This window comes from Ceratotherium simum, chromosome 6 (assembly GCF_057802395.1).
Source record: "Ceratotherium simum simum isolate JZ-2026a chromosome 6, ASM5780239v1, whole genome shotgun sequence".
In the NCBI taxonomy this organism is placed as follows: Eukaryota; Metazoa; Chordata; class Mammalia; order Perissodactyla; family Rhinocerotidae; genus Ceratotherium; species Ceratotherium simum.
Genome location: NC_141905.1, coordinates 16,243,860 through 16,265,554, shown reverse-complemented (window position 1 = coordinate 16,265,554; position 21,695 = coordinate 16,243,860). Strand labels below are relative to the sequence as shown.

At 46.5% G+C, this 21,695-nt stretch overlaps 1 protein-coding gene across 2 annotated transcripts in view; it reads right to left on the bottom strand.

Moving 5' to 3' along the window:
* The window catches only part of GNG4 (G protein subunit gamma 4), a 67,558-nt gene that overhangs the window by 17,655 nt on the left and 28,208 nt on the right, over window positions 1-21,695 (bottom strand). The window contains exons 2-3 of one of the 2 annotated variants that reach the window (XM_004432389.3): window positions 14,928-15,041; window positions 9,174-9,282 (exon numbers count right to left, since the gene is read on the bottom strand). In XM_004432389.3, the coding sequence (XP_004432446.1) occupies window positions 9,174-9,272 (99 nt within the window). In that variant the 5' untranslated portion in view covers window positions 9,273-9,282; window positions 14,928-15,041. The remainder of the gene's footprint in view (window positions 1-9,173; window positions 9,283-14,927; window positions 15,042-21,695) is intronic. The other variant, XM_087431921.1, reaches the window with a different exon arrangement.

Here is a 21,695-nt window from a genome sequence, read left to right as displayed (position 1 = left end):
AGAATTCTTTGCAGAATTTTAGAATTTTTACAGAATTTTAGGCTGGCATCTTCTCAAGTGAGGTGCAATGTTGTCCAGACTGATATTTCTACCCTCTGTAGGTGGGCACTGTAGTTTAATGATGCGACTTGAGATCCTGGGTTTGTATCCCCACTTCATCACATCAACTGTAGGCCTTGGTTTTCTTGTCTGAGAACTGGGGTCCTAGTAGCACCAATGTCTTAGGGCTGGTGTGAGGATTAAAGCACCTGACACATATTAAGTTAGGTGTACTTGTCCTAAATGACTGCTTCCTCAGCCTGTGTATTCATGCGGTTTCTTTACTTTTGAGATTAAGTAACCTCAGCAGTATACGTGTCTCAGGGTTGATCATTTTCTATTACATTCTTTCCCGGATGAGCTGTTTGGATCTGCAGATTCAAGTCTTTCTTTATTTAATGAACCTTTTCATATTATATCCTTAAGAGTATTTTCTATTCCATTTGTTCTCTCTGCCGGGAACATCAGCATCCAAATCTTGGAACGTTGCTGTTGGTCTTCGTCTCTATCACCCTCTCTCTAACTGCTTTAATCTGACTCGTCATCTTTTTCTTCTGCTTACTGTGTGGTTTTCTTAAGCCTGTCCTCCATGTCACTAATTTGGTTTTCTACAGCATGTTACACTCTTTGCTCCTTTGAATGGTGTTCCCCACCCCTCATCAAGTTATTTCCTTAGCTTTTCTACCTCCCTTTTCAAATCATTATTTTATCTCTCCTTTGAGCTAGTGTTTCACAGATTCCACGTTTATGTTACATTTTTTTTTTTGAGACTATAAAGCAGTTACCTAAAGTTTTTTTTGGTTTTCTGGAAGAAGACTTCTTCCGAAGTGAATGCGTTATTAGCTTTTTATATGCTATAGTCTGGTCCTTGGTTTTTTTGACAGAATATTTACATAGGTCCAATATTTCTTTTTCTTTTCCTTTATTCTTTGCAAGGGGGCAGTTCTAAACTAGGTCTGCTATTTGTGCAAGAATAGTATGGGTAGACTCTCCATGACTGCCTTCATTGTCTACTGAAGTGATGTTGGAATATTCATTCTACAGTGTGGGCTGGAACACCCTCATTCAATTCTTTGAGCAGGTGATGAAAGCCAAGGCAGTGGAAAGTCACAGTTCAGGTAAGTTGTTCTTTAGCACTTTCCCTCCAAAGATGTTTCATACTTTCCCCAAACAGTATGTTTAATCCCATGATGGGAGGCCTTCTTCGATTTTTGGCCGATTCCCACTTTGGGGTAAGCAGACCGCCACTGTGAAAAGCCAGGTGGGTGCAATGCTGAGGCTCACAGGCCAGCGTCTGCTTTTCCCCTCTAAACTGGCATTTGATGAATGAATAGATATTTTCCAGGCAGAGGAAGAAAAACCTTCCAGATGGAGAGACTATCACGTGAAAAGGCAAAAGAGCATGTTACAGCACAGCATATTCAAGAAATTGCTGGAGAAGGTGTGTGTGTAGACAAGAGGAAGGGAGTACTAGGAGGTGAGGCTGGAGGAGTATTAATAGTTACTAAATGTAGTGAGTGGGCTGAATCAAGAGTCTTTACGCCATGCTACAGAGCTCCTATTTTATCCACTGCAGAGTTTTAAGTAGAGGAATGCACAGTCAGATTTTCATATTAGACTAATTTAGACAAAAGTAAAGGATGGATCTGAAGGGGGCAAGACTAGAGGCAGATCAACCACCTACAGCTTCTGCAGTTGGCCAGGCAATCATGTGACCGTGAGGATGGAGATGAGGGGATAGATCTCTGAAATGTTCAGGGAGCAAAACTGATAGGATATGGAAATATATTAGATATGTGGGATAAAAGAGAGTTTCTGGTTTGAGACACTGGGTGGATAGTGGTATAACCAAATGAGATAGAGAATACAAAAAAAGAACAGGATGAAATAAAAAAGATCAGTTTTGGATGTGCTGGTTTTAAGGCTTTGGGGGATTGACCAGTAGGTCCCGAGATATACAGAACAAAAGCTCAGGGGCGGGGCTGGAGGTATAGGTATATAAAAAGGCCCCAGAAGTAGATGAGTTTAATCAACAAGACCCTAATGGATTAAAAGAGATTAAAATGGATTAAAATGGGCTAGGGATAGAATACTGAAGATGGTGAGTGCTAACATGGCAGGTGGAAGATCTAGAAACGGAGACAGGGATGAGTGACCAGAGACAGGAACAGAAATATCCTGGAGTAGTCAGTATCTGCTCAAAAGTGAGAGAGCAGAATCAAAGCTATCACATTTCAGATCAAGAGGGGAAACTCTGGGTTGTTAATTACGGATTGGTGCGAATTTTGAAAAAAAATACTTTGAAAAAATTCTTACCTTGATTCTAAACTAAACGAAAAACAGATTTTGATGGATTAAATAGTTAAATGTAAGAAATGAAATAATAAAAGGACTAGAAAATATATAGGTGCATGTTTATCTAATTTTAGCATGAGAAGGCTTATGTATAAAACAAAGGAATCCACAGGAAATATTGATAGTTTTGGCTATAAAAGTTTAAAACATTGGTACATCAAAAATAATCAAAGACTAAATTAAAAGGCAAACAAAAAACTGGGAAAACTATTTGTAACATATAATATGCAAGAAACTCTTACTAATCAATAAAAAAAAGCTAAGTACCACAATAGAAAATTGGGCCAAGGGCAGGAACCGGCAATTCACAAAAGAAGAATTTGACATATGAAATCAGTTTAACCACAATAAGAGTCAAAGAAATATATGTTAAGATAATGAGGTATCAGCAGTCAGGAAATGGCATGGCATAAAGGTTAAGAATGCAGGCCCAGGAGCCAGACCTCTGGTTTCCTATCCCTCTGCTAGCACCACTTTCTAGCTGCCTGATCTTGTGCAAGTTACTTAATCTCTACAAACCTCAGTTTCCTCCTCTGCAAAATAGGAATGTTAGTAGTACCTACTCATAAAAGTGTTATGAGAATTGAGTGAATTTAATATAAATTGTTCAGAACAGCAGATGATAAGCAATCAATAAACGTTAATCATTATTATTACTATTATTATTATCTATTAGCTATCAAATTGGTATGGCTTAAAGAATGGCGTTGGGAAGAATTTGGGGAAACACACACACATTGCTGATAGGAGTACAAACTGGTACCACTTTTCATAGGGAAATTTGATACTGATTCCAACACTTTAGAATATAAGATATCCTTTGACCAAGCAATTTTCAGTCTGTAGGAATTTATTCTAAAGAAACAATGAGACGTGTAAATTTTATCTACCAGTGCTTGCTGCAGTGCATTTTAAAAAATAATACTAAAAAACTGGAAATAATGGAAACGGCCAAGGACAGGAAATCAGTTAAATAAATTATTGTACATCAGATGATGGAGAAAAGAGATATTAAAAATGATATTTTAGGAGAGTATTTATTGACCTGGATATATAACCACAATATACTGTTCAGTGATAACTCAGGTTGCAAAAAGTAATAAATTTACATTATAACCACAATTTTATAAAAAGAAAAATAAGTAAACAGCTAGATGGAAAAACATGAAAATGTAGTGGTTATAGATCATTTAAATTTCCTTCTTTATACTGTTCTATATTTTCCAAAATTTTCTAAAATAAATTAGTACCATTCTCATAAACAGAGAAATTGCATTATTTTCAAAATAAGAATCAAAGCCCCCAGATAAGGATCCTACTTTCTCACATTTGCACTTCAAGCTCCTGGATGTTCTACTCTTTCTTTGAGGAGCCTTAGGTATGCCACGTGCTTGAGTAAGTATCTAACTCACTCTTATATAATGCTGGCTTGAAAAAAATTCTAAACAGAATAAGTATATATAAGATATAGCTTGAACACTTGTAAATTCAATTTTTCCTGACTAAAAGATTTTTTGATCATGTATTCTGTTTTCTAAGCACCAAATTATAAAACCTCAATGTCACAGAGTATATGGGTCTATTCCTTTTTTTCCCCTAAAGCTACTCCCCTTTTTCAAACTTTCTCCAAATTTTTCTTAACTTTTATAGAGGATTGTGAACAGTCTATCAACAATCAGCAAATAAAGCTCGTGTTGACAAAATTAATCTCAGCCTAATGGCAGCCCTTTTAGGGATTGTTAGCACATCCCACAGATGTTAAGTCACCTACCATAGGCTGTAAGGCAAATGAGAGAGACTGGGCATAATGTTGCTCGGCCAATTTTCCTTGGCAAGTCTGTCAGCTGTCTCCTGGTCCCTGGTCGAGAGTTACTGGTTTCCTCAAGGCTGTCTGTCCACTTCCAGAGCTCACAGCCCATGGGAGTGGCCCAGTGTCAGGGTTCCCCTTTCCTCTGGGGCAGGGGAACCAGGGCACCCTGCGGGGTGCCAAATGGAGAGGCAGCTCCCGGAAGCACTCCTGTGAGCCTGCGTCCTGGCCTGTTCAAGACCTCTGTGCCTCCCCTGTGGGACCACACCTTTTCCGCAGCTGAGCTCTTTCCTCAGGCTGCACAGGCCGGCTCCAGAGACCATTTTCTCCACTTAAGCTTCTCACACTTTGCTCAGCTCGTATCTGCCATAATGGTTAAACAAATTTTTCCTATTTGGTGATCAATGTCATATATGTACTTTCCCAATAGAATTTTATATTGCTTGAGCCTCTAATGGGTGAAAAAAAGAGTAAGACTACGATGGTATTCTTTCCCTGAGGACCAAAATAGTTTCCAAAATAGTTATCTTTTATGTGCTCTTCATTTCTTTTTTAGGAACCCGAGTATTATTTTCCAGGCTTTTTGGGAGGCCATACAGGTTCTGTCTTGAATCTTCCTTGTGCTCACGATACATGGAGAACATTTACATTTGTTTTAGCAGCTGATATGGTTCTCAAAGAGGAGCCCTCACCTTCATTGGGAAATGGCCTAATGAGCTTCTAGGCAGGATGGAGAAGAGTCGAACGGATGCTGGGGGAGAGGGTGGGCAGTAACTTGGGGAGAAGCTGAGGGGGGAAGGTACTTGACAAACATTAAATGAATGAAGGTAGGCAGGAGGCGAGAATGGTGCTGAGGTTGTGTGGGGGAGGGTCTCTGCACCCAACTGTGTGTGGGTGTGAGGTCTGGCTGCAGGCTATGTAGTGGAAAGCATCCCTTCTTTGTCCCCAACAAACTCTGGAACAAAGGCTACATCGGCACCAGTGCTTCTGTGCAGATGATGTTTTTGGGGGATAAATAGGACCTCAAGATGACAGTGGATATTTCGGCTCCATTTTTCCTTCATGAACTACCCAAACCTCTCTGAGTTCACACTACTACTTTTTCTTATCTTTGCAATCCAAACAACTGCTTAATGGAGTTATTTTTTCCCTTTTCTCCTCCTTAACAGACCTCCACTTTATTCTCATGAGCCGCAAATGCCATCCTTTCCCTCCCTCCCTCCCCGTTAGACACTCTTCCAAGCATGGTAAACTGTGGAGCCCAGGGGTGGGCTCGCAGTCGGCTACATACCACGCTGGCCACGGGGCTCCTTTCCAGTTTTCTGCCTGACACCTGCCCTAGCCCAGGCTGTCCACTGGGTCCCGATCTGTCACGCCTCACCCCGGGGAGCCAGCTCTGTGGGACTCATAATTGCAATTATTTCTTCCTCCAGCTGTTTCCCCTCCAGCTTGTTCTCCCCTCTCCAGGGCCCAGTGAAAGGCACTGCACACTCTCCTTTTCTGCATCCTCACCTTGCACTCAGCCTGTCCTTTTTCCCTTCATGTGGACCTGGCATTCTCGTCACAGTGTGCAGGAGTTCGGTGAACTCTATGAACTGTTCCTTTTCTCCTCCCATGTGGCTTCCCTCTGTCATTTACCGTCCAGGGTCTCTTTTTCCTTCCTCCTCTCCTACAGTGACTTCTCACCCCCCCTGGAAAGGCCACTTCCTCTCCCTGGTGACTCTTTTCCTCTTTCTTCCCTCATCAAGGCCCTTAACAAGGTCAGTTTGGAGTGTCCTTGATGGCTTCCCTTTCTTTCCACATTATGTTTTATTGTCTGGCTAATTGATATCAACACACACCCTTTTTTTGCCAAGAGCTGCATCAAGTAGATTTTTTCCCAAAGCCCCACTGTGCCCTGAGGTAAGGGGGGGCTAGTGCTTAAAGCCATGTGTGAGCTTCACACCCATTAGGATGGCTGTTATCAAATAAATGGATAATAAGTATTGGCAAGGATGTGGAGAAACTGGAACCTTTGTGCACTGCTGGGGGGAATGTAAATTGTTGCAGCTGCTATGTAAAACAGTATGGTGATTCCTCAAAAAGCTGAACACAGAATTACTATATGATCCAGCAATTCCACTTCTGGGTATATACTCCCAAGAACTGAAAGCAGAGACTCAAACACTTCATACCAATGTTCATAGCAGCCTTATTCACAATAGCCAAAAGGTGGAAACAACTGAAATGTCCATCAACAGATGAATGGATAAATAAAATGTGGTATATACATACAATGGAATATTATTCAGCCATAAAAAGGAATGAAATTCTGACACATGCTGCAATGTGGGTGAACCTTGAAGACCTATGCTAAGTGAAATAAGCCACACACAAAAGGACAAATATTATATGATTCCACTTATATGGATGAGGTTACTAGAATAGTCAAATTCATAGAGAGAAAGTAGAATAGAGATTGCCAGGGTCTGGGGAAGGGGGGAATGGGGAGTTAGTGTTTAATGGGTAGAGTTTCTGTTTGGGATAATGAAAAAATTCTGGAGATGGATGGTGGTGATGGCTGCACAATATTGTCAATGTACTTAACACTATGGAATTGTAAATTTAAAAATGGTTATAATGGTAACTTATATGTTATGTGTATCTTACCACAATTTTTATAAAATAAATAAACAGGGTTGTATGAGCTGGAAAAAAACAAAACCAAACCCGTGTGACTGTGCAGCTACGGCAGGGATGCGGTTCCTCAAGGCCACCTCTCTCCTTAGGCAGCGCTGGATCATCTCTTTAACGACAAAACTCTGCCAACTCTTAACCAAATCTGACATGGCTGTCACTGGCCTGCTCCCTGGAATTACCACAGAGCCTGAAGACGCCTCCAGGAGGCCCTCTCCCGGGATCAAGGAGCCACATCTCCGTAAAACAGTCACCACAGGAACAGGACCACCTATCCCTCTGAATACTATCTGAGTAATGAACTTGCTTTGAGTTGGCTTACGATTTCTCCTCTTTCTTTTAGAGGAGATGCATGTGCCCTTAGTGACTCCTGAAGAGCCCTTCATCTGTGGAGACAGCAGGTCCCCACAATGACTCCTGGGGTCGTGATTGTCGTAAGTGAGGATCTGTTATTACAGAATTTACCTTCCTTGTCAAAGTAGAACGCCCCAGCATGGTAACTGTCCTATTGCCAAAACTGGTGCCCACAGTCTATCCAGTCCTCTGGCCGTGAAGCGTGACAGTTGGATTCTAACTTCTTTCTCCCTAGTGTCTCCCACATTTATATCCTCTAAGTTCTGCTAAATTTCTTGGTGGATTTGCATCTCCAATTCCACCTTTCCTCTCTGCTCCACACCACACCTGCTTTCTTCCCCTCTTTGCCTTTCCCGGTTACTTCTGCAGCTTCAACTGCCTTCTGGCCTCTGACGACTTTATCTATTGCTGACAGTTCACCTCCCGGCCTAGGCTTCACACCCAATCGTTTTTATGATCTGTCTTGTGTACACAGCACCCCCCCAAAGCTGTCTTCCCAGCACAACTGGCAGCTATTCTGTCAGGTTCGACTGCTCGACATGAGCCATGATTAGCGTACATTAGCCTTCCCTTCTCCTTCAATATCACCTCAGAACCAGCCCACAGCTCCAAGAAGTCTTCTCTGAGCAATATGGAGAGGAGCATTCCGTTCGTGTTTCTAACCCAGAACCACGCCTAGTGCAGAGCGGGTGCTCAGAGATTTTCAAGAAAAGAGCGAATCTCGCCCCAGTCCTCATCCTCTCAGCAGATGTCTGTCCTGTCTTTGAACCACTGGAGCTCTGAATGTCTGCAGCACTCAATCTTAAATCCTTTTCTATATATCAGGGCTCGCCCTGTTTCAGAATTGTTGGCTTTCTTGCTTCCTCCTCTAGTCTAGAGATCAAGGACTGATATTTAATCTGTAGTTGGTTCAGTATGTGCAAGATGAAGATGCTCGAGAAATACTGGTCTACTCATGCCACTTTGTATGGTACTGTATTCCTTCCTTGCTTCATATACCATCATGTCACTCTCTGTGCTTGTTTACTGCCTCCTTGCATAGCTCGTACCCCAAAGCCCCAGGGGAAGGGAATAACTCTCCTTATGGAGGCTGGTGCCATCTGGCCATAACTCTAGCATGAGGGGAGGTCTCGGTGATGGGAGCCTCAAGGAGGCACTGCTCGCTCTGCCAACAGAAGGCTTTAGGAGTTGCCTATTGCCCTATGGATTCTGTCGCTTTAGAATCCCAGATGCCTGGGAGAGACCCCTGGTTGTGTGTCCCCAAAGACCACAGACACATTGGACTTGAGTTTCCTGGTGTCAGATTCCTGACAGGGTTCCAACTCTATTACAGTCAGTGAACCCAGACTGCATCTCAGAGCCACAAGCTTTGCCTGGCCTCCTGCTTGCTTCTAAGTGGCATCTGGAGAAGAGGTGGCCTCATCTTGCTTCAGCTCTCCCAGCATGAAGAGATCTACGCTCATCAGCGAAATGAACACAGTGGGAGGTGGCTGGCACCTTTTTTCACTTTCCCCAAAGGAACATTTGACAAACATGGTGCACGGTTCAACGCTTCACTCCCAACAGCACCCCTGTCAAAATATCTGATATTGTCTAACCTCAAAGTCACTGGATCAGGCAGAAAAACTATGATTGATCTCATTGTTAAATTCTTTCTCGCTTATTGGCATGACAACGGAGCTAAATAGAGCTGAGATGAAAATGAGTCTATTTTTGGAGACTCCTTACGGAATTCATGCACACTGTGTATTTTGCATCATTCGAATCCTTAGGCACACTCGGGACTCTGAAGCAAACACTCATTTGTAAATGTTACAGCCACCAAGGTTGGCTGGATGCTCTGTTGGGTGACGTATTAACTCTCCCCAGGCTGCTTTGGAAAGGGGAGGAATGTTCCGAGCTGGGTTTTGGTCAGAGGGTAAGGCTGGCTTGTGGTGCTTACCTTCACCCTGTCCATACAGGCCTCCATCTTCAGCTGCTCCACAGCCTTCCTGGCTTGGGAGATGCTAGTGGTGCTGTTATTGGACATGCCCTCTTTCATTCCGCTGCCCCTGAAACAACCAAAGGTAAAGGGTTGCAAGTGCTCCTTTTCCAAAGAAAGGCAGAGCCCTCCTCGACTTCCTCCCTGCTCCCACCGCCTACAGCTTCTCTGTCCAAGCCAGGGGGCATTTGGGAGCAAACTTTCCTTGGATAAGAGAAAGGAACGCTTCACTAATGATGGGAGTGACTGGAAAGACTTTCTCAGCCCAGGCAGAGGGAGTAGAAGGTAACAGATGGTCCCAGAGTTACTTTACCACCCCCACGACCATAAGCAATACCTCAACATGTGTATAGTGCTTCGTTAGCAATAAATCAGTTCATACACATTTGCTCATTCATTCCTCTAGCAGCCCATAAAGTTGGCAAAACATTAAGTTTTGTTTAGTAAGTAAAGAAAGTACTAAACTCAGAGAAATTAAGCCAATAGCCAAAGTTTCCATAGCCAAAATTTGTGGCTCTTGAACCCAAACTAAAAGCTTTGAAGCCTAGCTAAGGGTTCTCTCTGCTGTCTCATAGGGCCTCCCCTAGCAATCCACAGCTCTAAGCACGCATTTCCCATGAATAAAATTGCTTTATTATTAATTTTAGTTGGCTGTCATTCTAAAAAGTTTACAAATTTTATGTTGGGAGTTTGTTTTTAAACCATAACACAAACACACACCCCTATCCCAAGCATAGATTTGTTTTTCTAGAAGGGGGACAAAATTCTCCCTGACCTGCCATGTAATACGCCACATGACAATGAAAAGACCACTGTAATGCTAACCGTTCCACAAGAAAGCATATACTGTAGATTACAATTACTCCATCTGATGAGAAACTACTCGGACGAGGCCTAATCATTCAAGCCTGAGAGCTGAGCACAGTCACATAGCTTCCAATGATGCACAGAGAGGTGTTAGGAGGTTCAGCTGGTATCTTGGTGTGCGAGGCCACACCGTGGATTTCTTCACACACGCGCTAACTCTCTGGCCCAGACGAGGCATGATGGTGGCTTCATTTGTCCACAGGGAACTTTTTAAAAAATAAAAGTTTCCTCTTATAAGACATAGATCAGCCACCTAAATCAGAGTTTAACAGGTGTGTGTCCCTACCTTGGTGGGGAACTTTTACTCAGCAAGAAGAGAAAGAGAATCCTAGGGCTTGAAAACCTGAGGGCACAGCCACTACCCCTACTACATAGAGATGCGCTTGCATTTCTGCATGTGTGTTCAGGTCTGTGTGTGCCTGCATGTCCATGGTGCATGCCCTGCACCAGTCTGTGTGGCTGTCCCTCTGTGTCCCTGTGTGTCCACACAAAAGGGGAGAGGAGACAGTCTAGTTCCCAACCCTCCCCAGCCTGATGCAAGTGAAAAAGGACCCTAATCATTGCCCTCAGATCCTGATCCTCTCCTCCCATTCCAGAATCCATCCTTGTCTTCCCTCATTGACTTTGGCATTTTAAGAGTTGGGGAGGTTGGGGGGGACAAGGAGAAGGAAGCTGAGCCCAGGATCAGCAGGCGTGAACAAAGCACGACACAGGTGAAGGCAAAGGGGGAGGAGAAGGGCTCTGCACTGTGTGTGTGTGGATGTCAGTGTGTCTATGAGTGTGAGCGTGTGTAAGTGCATAAGTGTGTGTGAGAGAGTACCTGGGGGGGGTGAGTGTATGTGAGTGGCCGTGGGCATGTGTATGAGAGGGTTGAGTGTGAGTAGGTGTGAGTATGTGTGAGTGTGAGAGGGTGTGTGAGTGTATGAGTGCATGTGAGAGTGTGCGAGTGAAAATAGGTGTGGCTGTGAGTGCAGAGAAAATGTTACCAGCAGGATGAGAGCCTCGTCAGCGCCCCGCACCCCGAGACCTGCCCCCTCCCTCTCTCACCACCCGGCGGTGCTGTATTTAGAACACCCTGATCCTACTCAGCTGTTTACTCGTTCTCCCCCTGTTCACAAAGAAGGGTACGTTTGCACCATACTCCAGTCCGTGACACAGAAAGAGAACTCTGGCTGAATGCTTAATATCTGAAAAAGATCCCGCTGGCTGAGCTATGTTTTCCTTTTTGTGTTCAGGAGATAAAACAAGCTGATGGGGTGGGGCCCCCACCCTCTGGGGGGCTCCAGCACCAGGAGTGAGGTTGTCTTCCTCTCACAGACTCTCATCCCTCCCACGTCCTCCCTGTTAGCCCCTCGTCTCCTTGGTCTCGCCACCTGTGTCCCCGCTCTAGACCACGTCTGCCACCGCCAGCCAAGAGGGCTGTGCTCCTGGGCTCCAGCATCATCCTCTGACCACATCCTCTCTTCCTCTCTCACTCCCTGACTCCTCTTCCACCTCAAAGCACCATGTCCCTCCACGGCTGTCTCCTAAATTACAGCCTTGCCTAGCTCCATTCAGCTCCACAGTCAGCCTAAACGACATGACCCAACATTGCCATCACTCTCTCCCCAAACTTGTCTTCTTTCCTCTGTTCCTGAAACCCCACACTGTATCAACCCAACTCCTTCCCCTCTCTGTCCACACTAAAGGGCTGCTAAGCGCTGCTGGAGAAACACCCGCCTGCCCCCGCCCGCCAAATGCTGGGGACTGGTGCCATCAGACATTCACAATCCAGCCTTAGGGGTCCTCAAAGCTGCCTGGCAATCTCACCTCCGGTCCCCAATCATCCCTCCCTTTGCCCTCCTGACGTTCCAGTCTTCATCATTTCCTCACCCCCTTTGTCCTCTCATCTTCAGTAGATGACCTCAGCTTGCACTGAACAGAGAAAAGGCCATTAAGACAAACCTCCTTAACACCCCCCTTTAAGCTCCTCTGCGTCTACATGCATCCTCGCCTCCATTCAGTGCAGCAGCCGTTCCTCTGCACCAGGGCCTGCTGCTGGCACCCCACAGCGGCCCCCTCACCTGTTGTCCCTGCCAGCAGGGCCCACCTTCCGCTGCAGGGACTGAAAATGCCACACTCACTTTCCCGCCTCCCTTGCAGTGGGCCCGGAGCATGTGAGCTTGTCCTAATCAACGGGGCACGAGGGGAAGTCTGCGGGAGACTTGTAGGGAAGGTCTTTCTTCCTAGCCCAGGCACGAGAGGAGAAACCTCCGTCTTCGGCTGCCTTGATTGAGTGTTGCCATACTGACCATTGGGGAACTGACCCAGGAGACTCACGCAGAAACCAACCCAGAGCCCTGAGCTGGGTGGATCCTGGATGGTCTACTTCTGATCCTCGATACTCAGAGAATATATTCCTCACGGTTTAGGCCACGTTTGTTGGGTTGCCTATCACTTGCTGCTGAAAGCATCTCCTCATCCATGGCTAACTTCACATGAGGTGGACACGTGCCCTCCTCGAGGGCTCTGCCCCACCCCTCACCCCTCTTTCTCCTGTAACATCAGTGTCTCTGGGTGCCTTCTCCTAAGCATATAAAAATATATTCATGTCTTTTTCATCGCCTTGAAACAAACAGCAACGACAAAAGAGAAAGCCATCCCATCCCCCCAATTTCCTCTCTTCCTCAAGAGGGGGTGGGGAGGTAACTACAGATGCCCATAAAGGGCCCCTAAGTAACGAAATGCGGAGATGCCAAACATAAGGATGGAAAGCACTCTCCCCCGTCCATGGGAGAAGAGCCTGCTACCCCTCGCCTCCCCTGCCCTGCTGCTCTCTGCTCACCCTGGCCCCATTTAGAGCACATTCCTCTTGTTGCCATCAGTGACCCGCAAGCTATTTCATGTGTGCATGTTCACGCTCTCTCTCCAAGCGGCCAGTAAAGTTTTTCACAGCACACATATCCGGGACCCAGACTGTGACCCCGCAGACCTGAAACATCTGTATTTCACAACCTCCCGAGGTGATCCTGGCGCTACTGGAGGTGGAGAACCACCATGGCTGTAAATCGTTTCTACTCTATGGTTCCTTTGTGTCCGCCAACTGCCTTGCAAAGTGTTCCACGTACCTTCAGGACTCTCGCAATCAGTCCTTTTAAAAATTTAATGGGCATGTGAATCCCTGGGGATCTTGATAAAATGCAGATTTTGATTGAGTGGGTTGGGGTATGGTCCAAGATTCTGCATTTCTAACAAGCTCCCAGTTGCTGCTGGTCCGTGGACCACACTTTGAGTAGCTAAGCTGTGAATCACCGAATGTTAATATTGGTAGGGAACCTAGAGTCCAGGTCGAATCCTCTTATTTTTCAAATGTGGAAATATATTCATGGTGGTTAAATAACTTAGCTTCGTAGAGCTCTCTAGTGGCAGCGGAAGGAAGCATTTCCCTGACGCTGCTCCCAGCTTGTCACCCCTCCTTGGCCTGGTGGGGCCCTTGGGGCAGGAGTAGGATTTTATCCCATGCACTTGGTCTATCCTGCTCTCCCAGGACAGGCTCACTTCTCGAGTGCTCCTAACCTTGCCTGACTTGGGAGTGAGATGGCAGGGAGGGGCCACCTTCCGTAGGAGGCAAGATAACCCAGGAGAAGATAATGGCTTTTGCCAACTGGAGCTAAAGAAATTCAAGTCTTTTAAAGATCTGACCCCATGGGAAGGTTTCTGAGGCCCTCCCTCCCCCACCTGGCCAGGCTCCTCTTAGGTTCTACTTGAACAACATCTCTGCCCTTTCAAGACTATCCAGATGCCATACTTCTACATGAACTGATGAATGTCTGTCTCCATATACGTATGTCTGTATGTATACCCCACCTTGACCCAAGAAGAAGAAAGGAGGTAGGGACTAAGCAGAGATGGAATGAAGCTAAATATGCACACTAGCTATGGTGGAGCTCTACCTTGACTCTTGGCCTCTTAGAAGACGAGGAAGAAGAGAAAATGATACAACTGCTCAGGGAATGGGCTCTGTCACCGCCGTGGTCAGACAGCTCTTTCTTCTTAGGCACACAAGAATGCACTCATGCACAGACAGGTTTCACAGGGAGGTTCTGACGGGCTGCATCTTGTGGTGCAGAACTCAGTCACCTCAAGAGTCGGGGGTGGGGCATGTGCAAGGTGGTTCAATCCCCAGGGCTGCTGATCTGACATGAGTCAGCACATAGTGTTTAGAATTTCTGGATGCATGGATGTCATTGTGCCTTTTCAGCTGTCCTCCCTAATGTGACTTATCTCCATGAGCTGTTGATAACTACCAGTTGGCAGAATGCTGCAGTCCGTCTCCCTGGAGAATGCCTAAAAGACAGCTACTGCCAGTGAGCACAGACCCCTGGCCTGAAGGGACCAACAGCTTAGACTGCAGGGTGAGAGTGGGCTAGGGGTGTTGTTGACTCCCCTTCCTCTTTGTCACAGTGAGTTGCTGAACAAGGATGCTTGCCTGAATAACATCTCTTTTTCTAATGGGGAGTACACAGCTTGGTTTTCCAGCCAAGGTCCAGCAGCCCATGGAGATGGCTCGGTTCTCCCCACCCTGATTCCCCAGAAGGGAAGTACATCCACTCACATGGGGGATAATGTGAGGTGGTGGGTAATTTGTAAAATAGACCTCATAAGGGCCCTACATCTGCTATGGAGGGTGGGAAAGGGGGACAGGACGGTGACAACTGCTAGAAGAAGAAAGTGATGGTGTGAGGACCTGGTCACACATCAAGGATCCTGACAGCCCAGCCCCTCTCCAGGCCCACACAGGCACTGCTGGCCGAGACACCTGCTCTTCAGAGAGAACCCACTCTTGGACAGGATACGTCACTTCCTCACCTGCTGCGAGGCAGCACAGTGACAGGCCGGGGCAGGGGACAGGCTGGCAGCAGCAGCAGCAACTGACAGTCTTCAGACGAGAGGCTGATTCAGGGCTCGTGCTTTGAGGGTCACCTGAAAGCACAACCAGAGATGGATCAACAAGAGTGGCAGAAGCCCCGTGTCCCCCAGACCGTCCCAGCTCCCACAGTGCCCTCTCCTCACGCACACCAGCTGTCTCTGTGAGCCTGGGGACTCTCGTGTCAGACCACAGGGGAGATGGTGAGCTAAAAGCAGAAGGAGAAGCCCCCAATCTGAACATCTTGAGGCCACAGGCCACAGGCCACCGGCCACCCTGGGCCTCCCCCACGACCTGCGTGCCGCACCCCGCTAGCCGTCCCAGCTCCAGCCAGACCTCTGCTCAACATAAAGTTCTTTCTTATTAAAAAAAAATAGTTCCGTTATAGAAAAATGTGAAGATAGAGAAAATTACAGCAAAGAAATAAAGACTGATTATAACACCTTTCCCCAGAGATAACTGTGGTTAACATGTTGATGCCTATTATTCTTACACATATTAGAAATAATCTAGGGGCCAGCCCGGTGGCGCAAGTGGTTAAGTGTGCGCGCTCCGCTGTGGTGGCCCGGGGTTCGCCGGTTCAGATCCCGGGCGCCCGTGCCCCACTTGTCAAGCCATGCTGTGGTGGCGTCCCATATAAAGTGGAGGAAATGGGCACAGATGTTAGCCCAGGCCCAGTCTTCCTCACACACACACAAAAATAAATAAATAAAATAAAAATAGAAATAATCTGATTCTAACCAAAGGACATTTAGCACAGAAGAGACTCGATCAGATGACTTGAAAGATCTCTTTAGAGCTGGGGACTCTCCATAGAGAGACAAACAGCCCCGTCAGGGACAAGGGGCTCATTCCCCAAGGGTTTTTGAGCATCCTGCCCTGCAGCATCTACCTCCCAGGATCCCAATGAACTTGGAGCAAAAACAAAAGCCGGACAGCAATGGGTTGATAGTCCTGTTTGCCCCCGGAGCTAGAGTGGAATCCAAATTCATTTTGGCTTGAACTTTGGGGGAAAATGCATGACGTAGTACCTTGTGCCTCGTGCAAGATCAAAGCTTTTTTGATCTTTTCACTTTGCTAATAATGCTCTTGAAAACCATTTCATTCTGTTTTCAAGTCACTGGTTTTTCAAATGGCACAGGATCTCAACTGCTGGTTGGTCTTATCCAACTGTGGGGGCCTGGGGGAGTCCTAAATGAAGCTGAGGAGGGTGCAGCAGGTCCCCCCCATCTTCCAAAGGGAGGGAGACAGACAGACAGACAGACAAGTCCTAGAGAGGAGGCTGCTGAAGGGGGCAAGTACCGGCCTGCAGGGGCAGAGCCTAATCCCTGCCTCCTAGGAAGGTGACTTGAAAGTCCAGCTTCAGGAGTCCTCCCCGCCCATCCTTTTGGACACATATGAAACCCCAGGGGAGGGGGGAAACAAAACAGCTCCAGAACTCCTCCCTCACCTCCAATGCCATCCCACATCTGCCAAAACAGCCAGATCCACCCAAAGACCTCTTCATGCCCCGACTTCTGCTTAGTTATCTAATCTTTGTTCTCAAATCAGATGTGCCCAGCAGAACCAATGCTCTCTACTCTCACTATCTTCATTCTTAAAGAAAGGCAGACGTTCCTCTGAGTGCGTGTCCACATCACAGTCCCAGCAAATGTCTTGCAATAAATGCTGCAAATGAGATGAGGAAAGCTGGGAAAGAACCAGAAAAACACAGAGGTGATGTTGATATTTGCTTTAAGTAGCTTAGATATTTGGTACATATACACATCCTATCTCAGAAAGAGGTCTAAGGCTTTGTGCAACAAATTCTCTTGACCAGCTCCAAGAAAAAGTGTTCCCTGGTCATAGGAGTTTGAGAAATGGCCATTATTTTGCTCCTCGTTCAGAAGGCCATAGTGCACATTAGTATATTAAAGACTCTGAGGAGTCATGCAGTGAAGAAACCTGTTTACTTAACCCTGCATTTCTCAAAATGATTGATCCAGGAACACCCCAGGTTTTGTTTTTGTTTTTTTAATGCAACAGTTCTTCTCATACTTTTTCATCACACAGTGGGGTGAACAGAGCAGCCAAGACAACTGGTTGCACCAACTCTGGCTGCCCAACCACCTTCCCCAACCCAGGGGGCTGAGAGGATGGATAACGGCAGTGCACCTGTGCACCGATCTCCACGCACCCAGCCCACCATGGGCAGGCCCACCTCTGCCAGCAGTTCCTAAGCCTTGGCTGGTATCAGAATCACCCAGGAACTTAACACCACCAAAGCCTGGCTCCATCACACGTCAATGACCCTGGGCCTCTGCATTCTTTCTTAGCTCTCCAGAGGATTCTGACACCCCAGGTTTTCAAAGCACTGCTCAAGTCCAGTGGGTCTCAGACTTTGCTACGCATTTGAATCACCTGGGACTTTTAAAGATGAGGTGCTGAGGTCACACCCCAGACCCCAAGGCACACTCTCTGGAAGAGGGCTCAGATGTCGTGGATATTTAAACTTCCCAAATCTGTTGTGCATGTGACTCACCCAGATTTGACTCTCATCTAACAGACCTGGGCAGGGGTTGGGGAGGGGACCAGCATCAGCAACCCTGTGAGCTTACTACAGATGCAGAATCTCAGGCCCCACCCAGACCTCCTGAATCGAATCTGCATTTTAACCTGAGTGATTCGTGTGTACGTGAGAGTTGGACAAGCTCTGTGTTGGACCAGGGGAGCCCAGTGCCGCTGTATGCGGGGACTCTGAGCCCAAGAGGAAGAGACTTGACTGACGACACCAAGTTAGCAGTAGAGGTGGGAGACAGGAGAGTCGCTGTTCTCCTGACCCTCAGTGCTGCTCACAGTCCCATCAAGCTTTTTGGGCTCCTCTTTTACATGATTTAATTAATTCTGGTAGTTCTTTGGGAGACCATACACCAGGAAAGATGCTATCAACTTCCCCTTGTCCACTTGGCATTTGCATTCCATCTTCCATCCAAGGCTTGGAGCATATTTCAGATGTCAACCCCCTAGCCTGCCCCGGGCCCCAGGAAGGGGCTTTTGACACCTCCCCAGGATCATCACTGTTTCGAAAGTAAGACAAGTTGTTGCTGCTGACAGGAACTTAGCTCCTAACTAGCTTCCTTGACCTGGTTGCAGGAAAACACTGCTTTTTAATAGCACTAAATTTTACCAAGATGTTTGCAAAAGCATTTTTTTTCCCTAAAGAAAATACACTAAACAAAATGCCATGGTGTCATCGTGAGGGCCTGGGAAGATCCACCACACGGCCTCCGGCTGACTAGGAGCCCCTCGAGGGCAGAGGCACACTGTCTGTGTCTCCAGTGCCAACAGTCCATGTCTATACGAACGTGACGCATGTATGTATGAAGAACAGACTCAGGCTTCAGCGCAGCGACGCTAATTATCTACGGCTGCTGTTTGTTTCAGTGCTTAAATGGAGCTAATTGAGCTCCTGGTGATGAAGTGTCACGGCCTGAAGTCACACATATTTGCTGAGGGCATGGTGCTGGGCCTTGAGGAACAAGAGTCATGTCTCTGTTCTCATGGAGCTTACAGTCCACTGGGGGTGTCACACATTGTTCAAATAATCGTGCTGATGAATGTACTCTTACGAACGGAGGGACACAGTTCTAAGTGCGTTTATTACCAAAGAACTTGACCTGGACTGAAGCAGCTATGTTGGTTTCCCTGAGAGATTCTGAGGCCATAGGAGGAATGAGACTTGCCTGCACTCACAGAGCTCAGGTTCTGAGGGAGAAGATGAATACCTAAGTACTGGACATAGTGCGATAGGTGTATGTGGGGCTGGTTGTCCAACAGAATCCACTCTCCCCCTTTCTCATCATAATATAATTGTGGCAGGGCATGTGGCCAACAAGCTAGACTTTCCCCAGCATCCTTTGCAGCTAGGTGTGGCCTTGCGACTAATTTCTTACCAACAGAAACTGAGTGAAAATGATGAGTGCCACTTCCTGGCCTGGGCGTTAAAACACTATTTGTGTGCTCCTCCAGGCTCTTTCCCCATCCCATAATCTGGAACGTGGCTGTGTCTGCCACTTAACCTCAACAAGGGCAGGCAAGGACAGGGCCCTGGGCAGTGGTTCTCTAAGTGCAGTCCCTGGACCAGCAGCATCAGTGCCACCTGGGAGCTTGTCAGAAAGGCAAATTCTCGGGCCCCACTCAGATCCACTGAATATTGGGAGTGGGAAGTGGTTTAACAGCCCTTCGGGTGATTCTGATGCTCAGGAGAGATGGGAACTGCCGTCCTGGGGGAGGAGAGAGAAACAAAGTGTAAGGAGCCTGTGTCCCTGAACAACCACCTAGAGCGGAGCTGCCCTGTCAACCTGGGCTATTCACCCCTGGGCTCATAGGGGAGAGAGAGAAACATTACTAGGCTCTTTACGTCACTGTATTTCTAGGTCTCTTTGTTACAGCAGCTTGGCATCTCCCTAACCAGTACAGAATCCCAACAGAGCTGTGTATATGGTGCTACGGAAACACTGTTGCCTTGAAAATACTTTTAAATCTTGAGACAAAAGTATTAATTTAAGAAATTTTATTTGGAAAACCAAATATAATGAGGCATCAATTAGAGCAAGGATTCCTCCTTGTGAAGCTGCGTTCACTTCTAGGGTTTAACATTTCTGGGCACAGACCGGTGGGGTGGGCCTGCAGGGATCCACAGGTCCCCAGGAAAGAACCAGCTCACTGGAGAGAGAGCCCGACACACAACCCTGGATTATTAGCCACACCTTAGCCTTGAGTCACTATTTCTGGTGCCGCATGGTGTCCATCACATAGATTTGCTCTCTGGGGCAATCCCCACAGGTTAAGGGGGCTACAAGTAGAAATGCAAGGAAGTCGCTGTTGTCACCCTAAAATCCTGTTCCATGCTTGGCCCACAAGATGGCACTGCTTTTGGCACAAAAGTTGAGGACAGGTTCTCCCAGGGTTCAGAGCAATCATTTATTTAAGATCCCTCCTCCCCAGCTTTAAGATAAATTGGTTTTTAATTGTCACAAAGAGTTCACATATTGAGTCAACATTTTGGAGGGTGCTCCAAATAATGGAGGTCACATTAGCTTCGAAACAAGGATCTAAAAGGGAGGGAACTCCTAATTCACCTGAATAGTCAAAACCACTGCAGCAGCAAAGGGTGCAGACTTTCTATATGTACATACGGAAGCATAAAGTGGTATTTGAGCCTCACGTGACAATACTGCTCTTCCTCACAGTCATTCCAGGATGGAGTTGAATGTCCCAACCCCTGAGGGAAGTGGCAGAGAATCAGGTGCTGTTACACCAGACAACTGGGGCTCTGTGTCTGCAATGGGACCATGGTCCCCTCAGCAATGGCATGACCACCCCTTCTGCTTGAACCATGTTGTAAATTAAATACTGTGATAGTCAAGTTTAATGCATTTTACAATCTGGGTCTCAATTACTCAATTTACATCTTGACTGCCTGATAGCATCTGCCTGATCTAATAACATCTAATCACACAGACGCTAAACAAGCACAGGGATGAGGAGCTTTATGGCACGTACCGTAACGGACTTGAGAGACAAGAGATTCTTAGGAAGAGCACACTGTGTCTGAACGATGCTGGAGCCTGCTGGTCACCAGTCACCAGGTGACTGCTTCTCTTATCTGGCCTCTATTAAGGTCAAGAAAACTACACAAGATTGGCAGCCCAACTGTTACATTTCAGGGCATTTGACAAGTTAGCGCAGAATAAACAACGGATCCATCTTCTGTGTGATCCTTAAGACTTCCCACTCTCTCGTCTAAGTGGCCACCTCAGACACTCCCTAATTATTTCTTTGGCTTGCAGATAGAGTCCAAAAATCTTAATGGACAGGAACAGGCATTAAAAAGTCTAATAGCATTCTGTTGCTCTTACATCAGCCTTCACAGAGCATGAACTTAACTCTTTCTCTGCCTGCCGGGTTGGATATTCAAGTTACTCACACTGGACCATGATGTTGACCAGTGTGAATACAATGAAGAACAAAAACCAATGTGTGTGGTACCTGATAGTACATAACAAGATACTTTTCATTTGTCTCATGGCAACTCTACTGAAGTGGGCAGATAATTGTACAGAGGAGGAAAAGGCAGTAGATAGAGTGTGTGGCTGGGCCAGTGTATTGGTTTCCTAGGGCTGCCACAATAAATTACCACAACCCTGGTGGCTTAAAGCCTGATATTATTTATTCTTATAGTTCTGGAGGCTACAAGTCTAAAATCAAGATGTCAGCAGGGCCATCTTCCTTTTGAAGCCTTTAGGGGAGGATCTGTCCTCACCTTTTCCCAGCGTCTGGTGGCTTCCAGCAATCTTTGGTGTTCCTTGGTTTGTAGATGCATCACTCCAATCTCTGCCTCCATCTTCACATCATACTCTTCTCTATGTCTCTCTGTGTCCTCTCTTCTTCTCACAAGGACACCAACCATTGGATTTAAGGCCCGCCATAATCCAGTATGACCTCACCTGAACTAATTTCACCTGCAGAGACCCTATTTCCAGATAGTCACATTCTGAAGTTCCAGGTAGGTATGAATTTGGGGCCAGGGTCGCTATTCAACCCAGTATCACCAGGAACCCAAGATTGTGACTACAAGTCTGTGCTCATCGCTACAGAGAATCACATATTTTTTATGCTTTGTAAGACCCGTGAGAAACACCTCTCTGAGAATGGTGTGGTGTTTTATG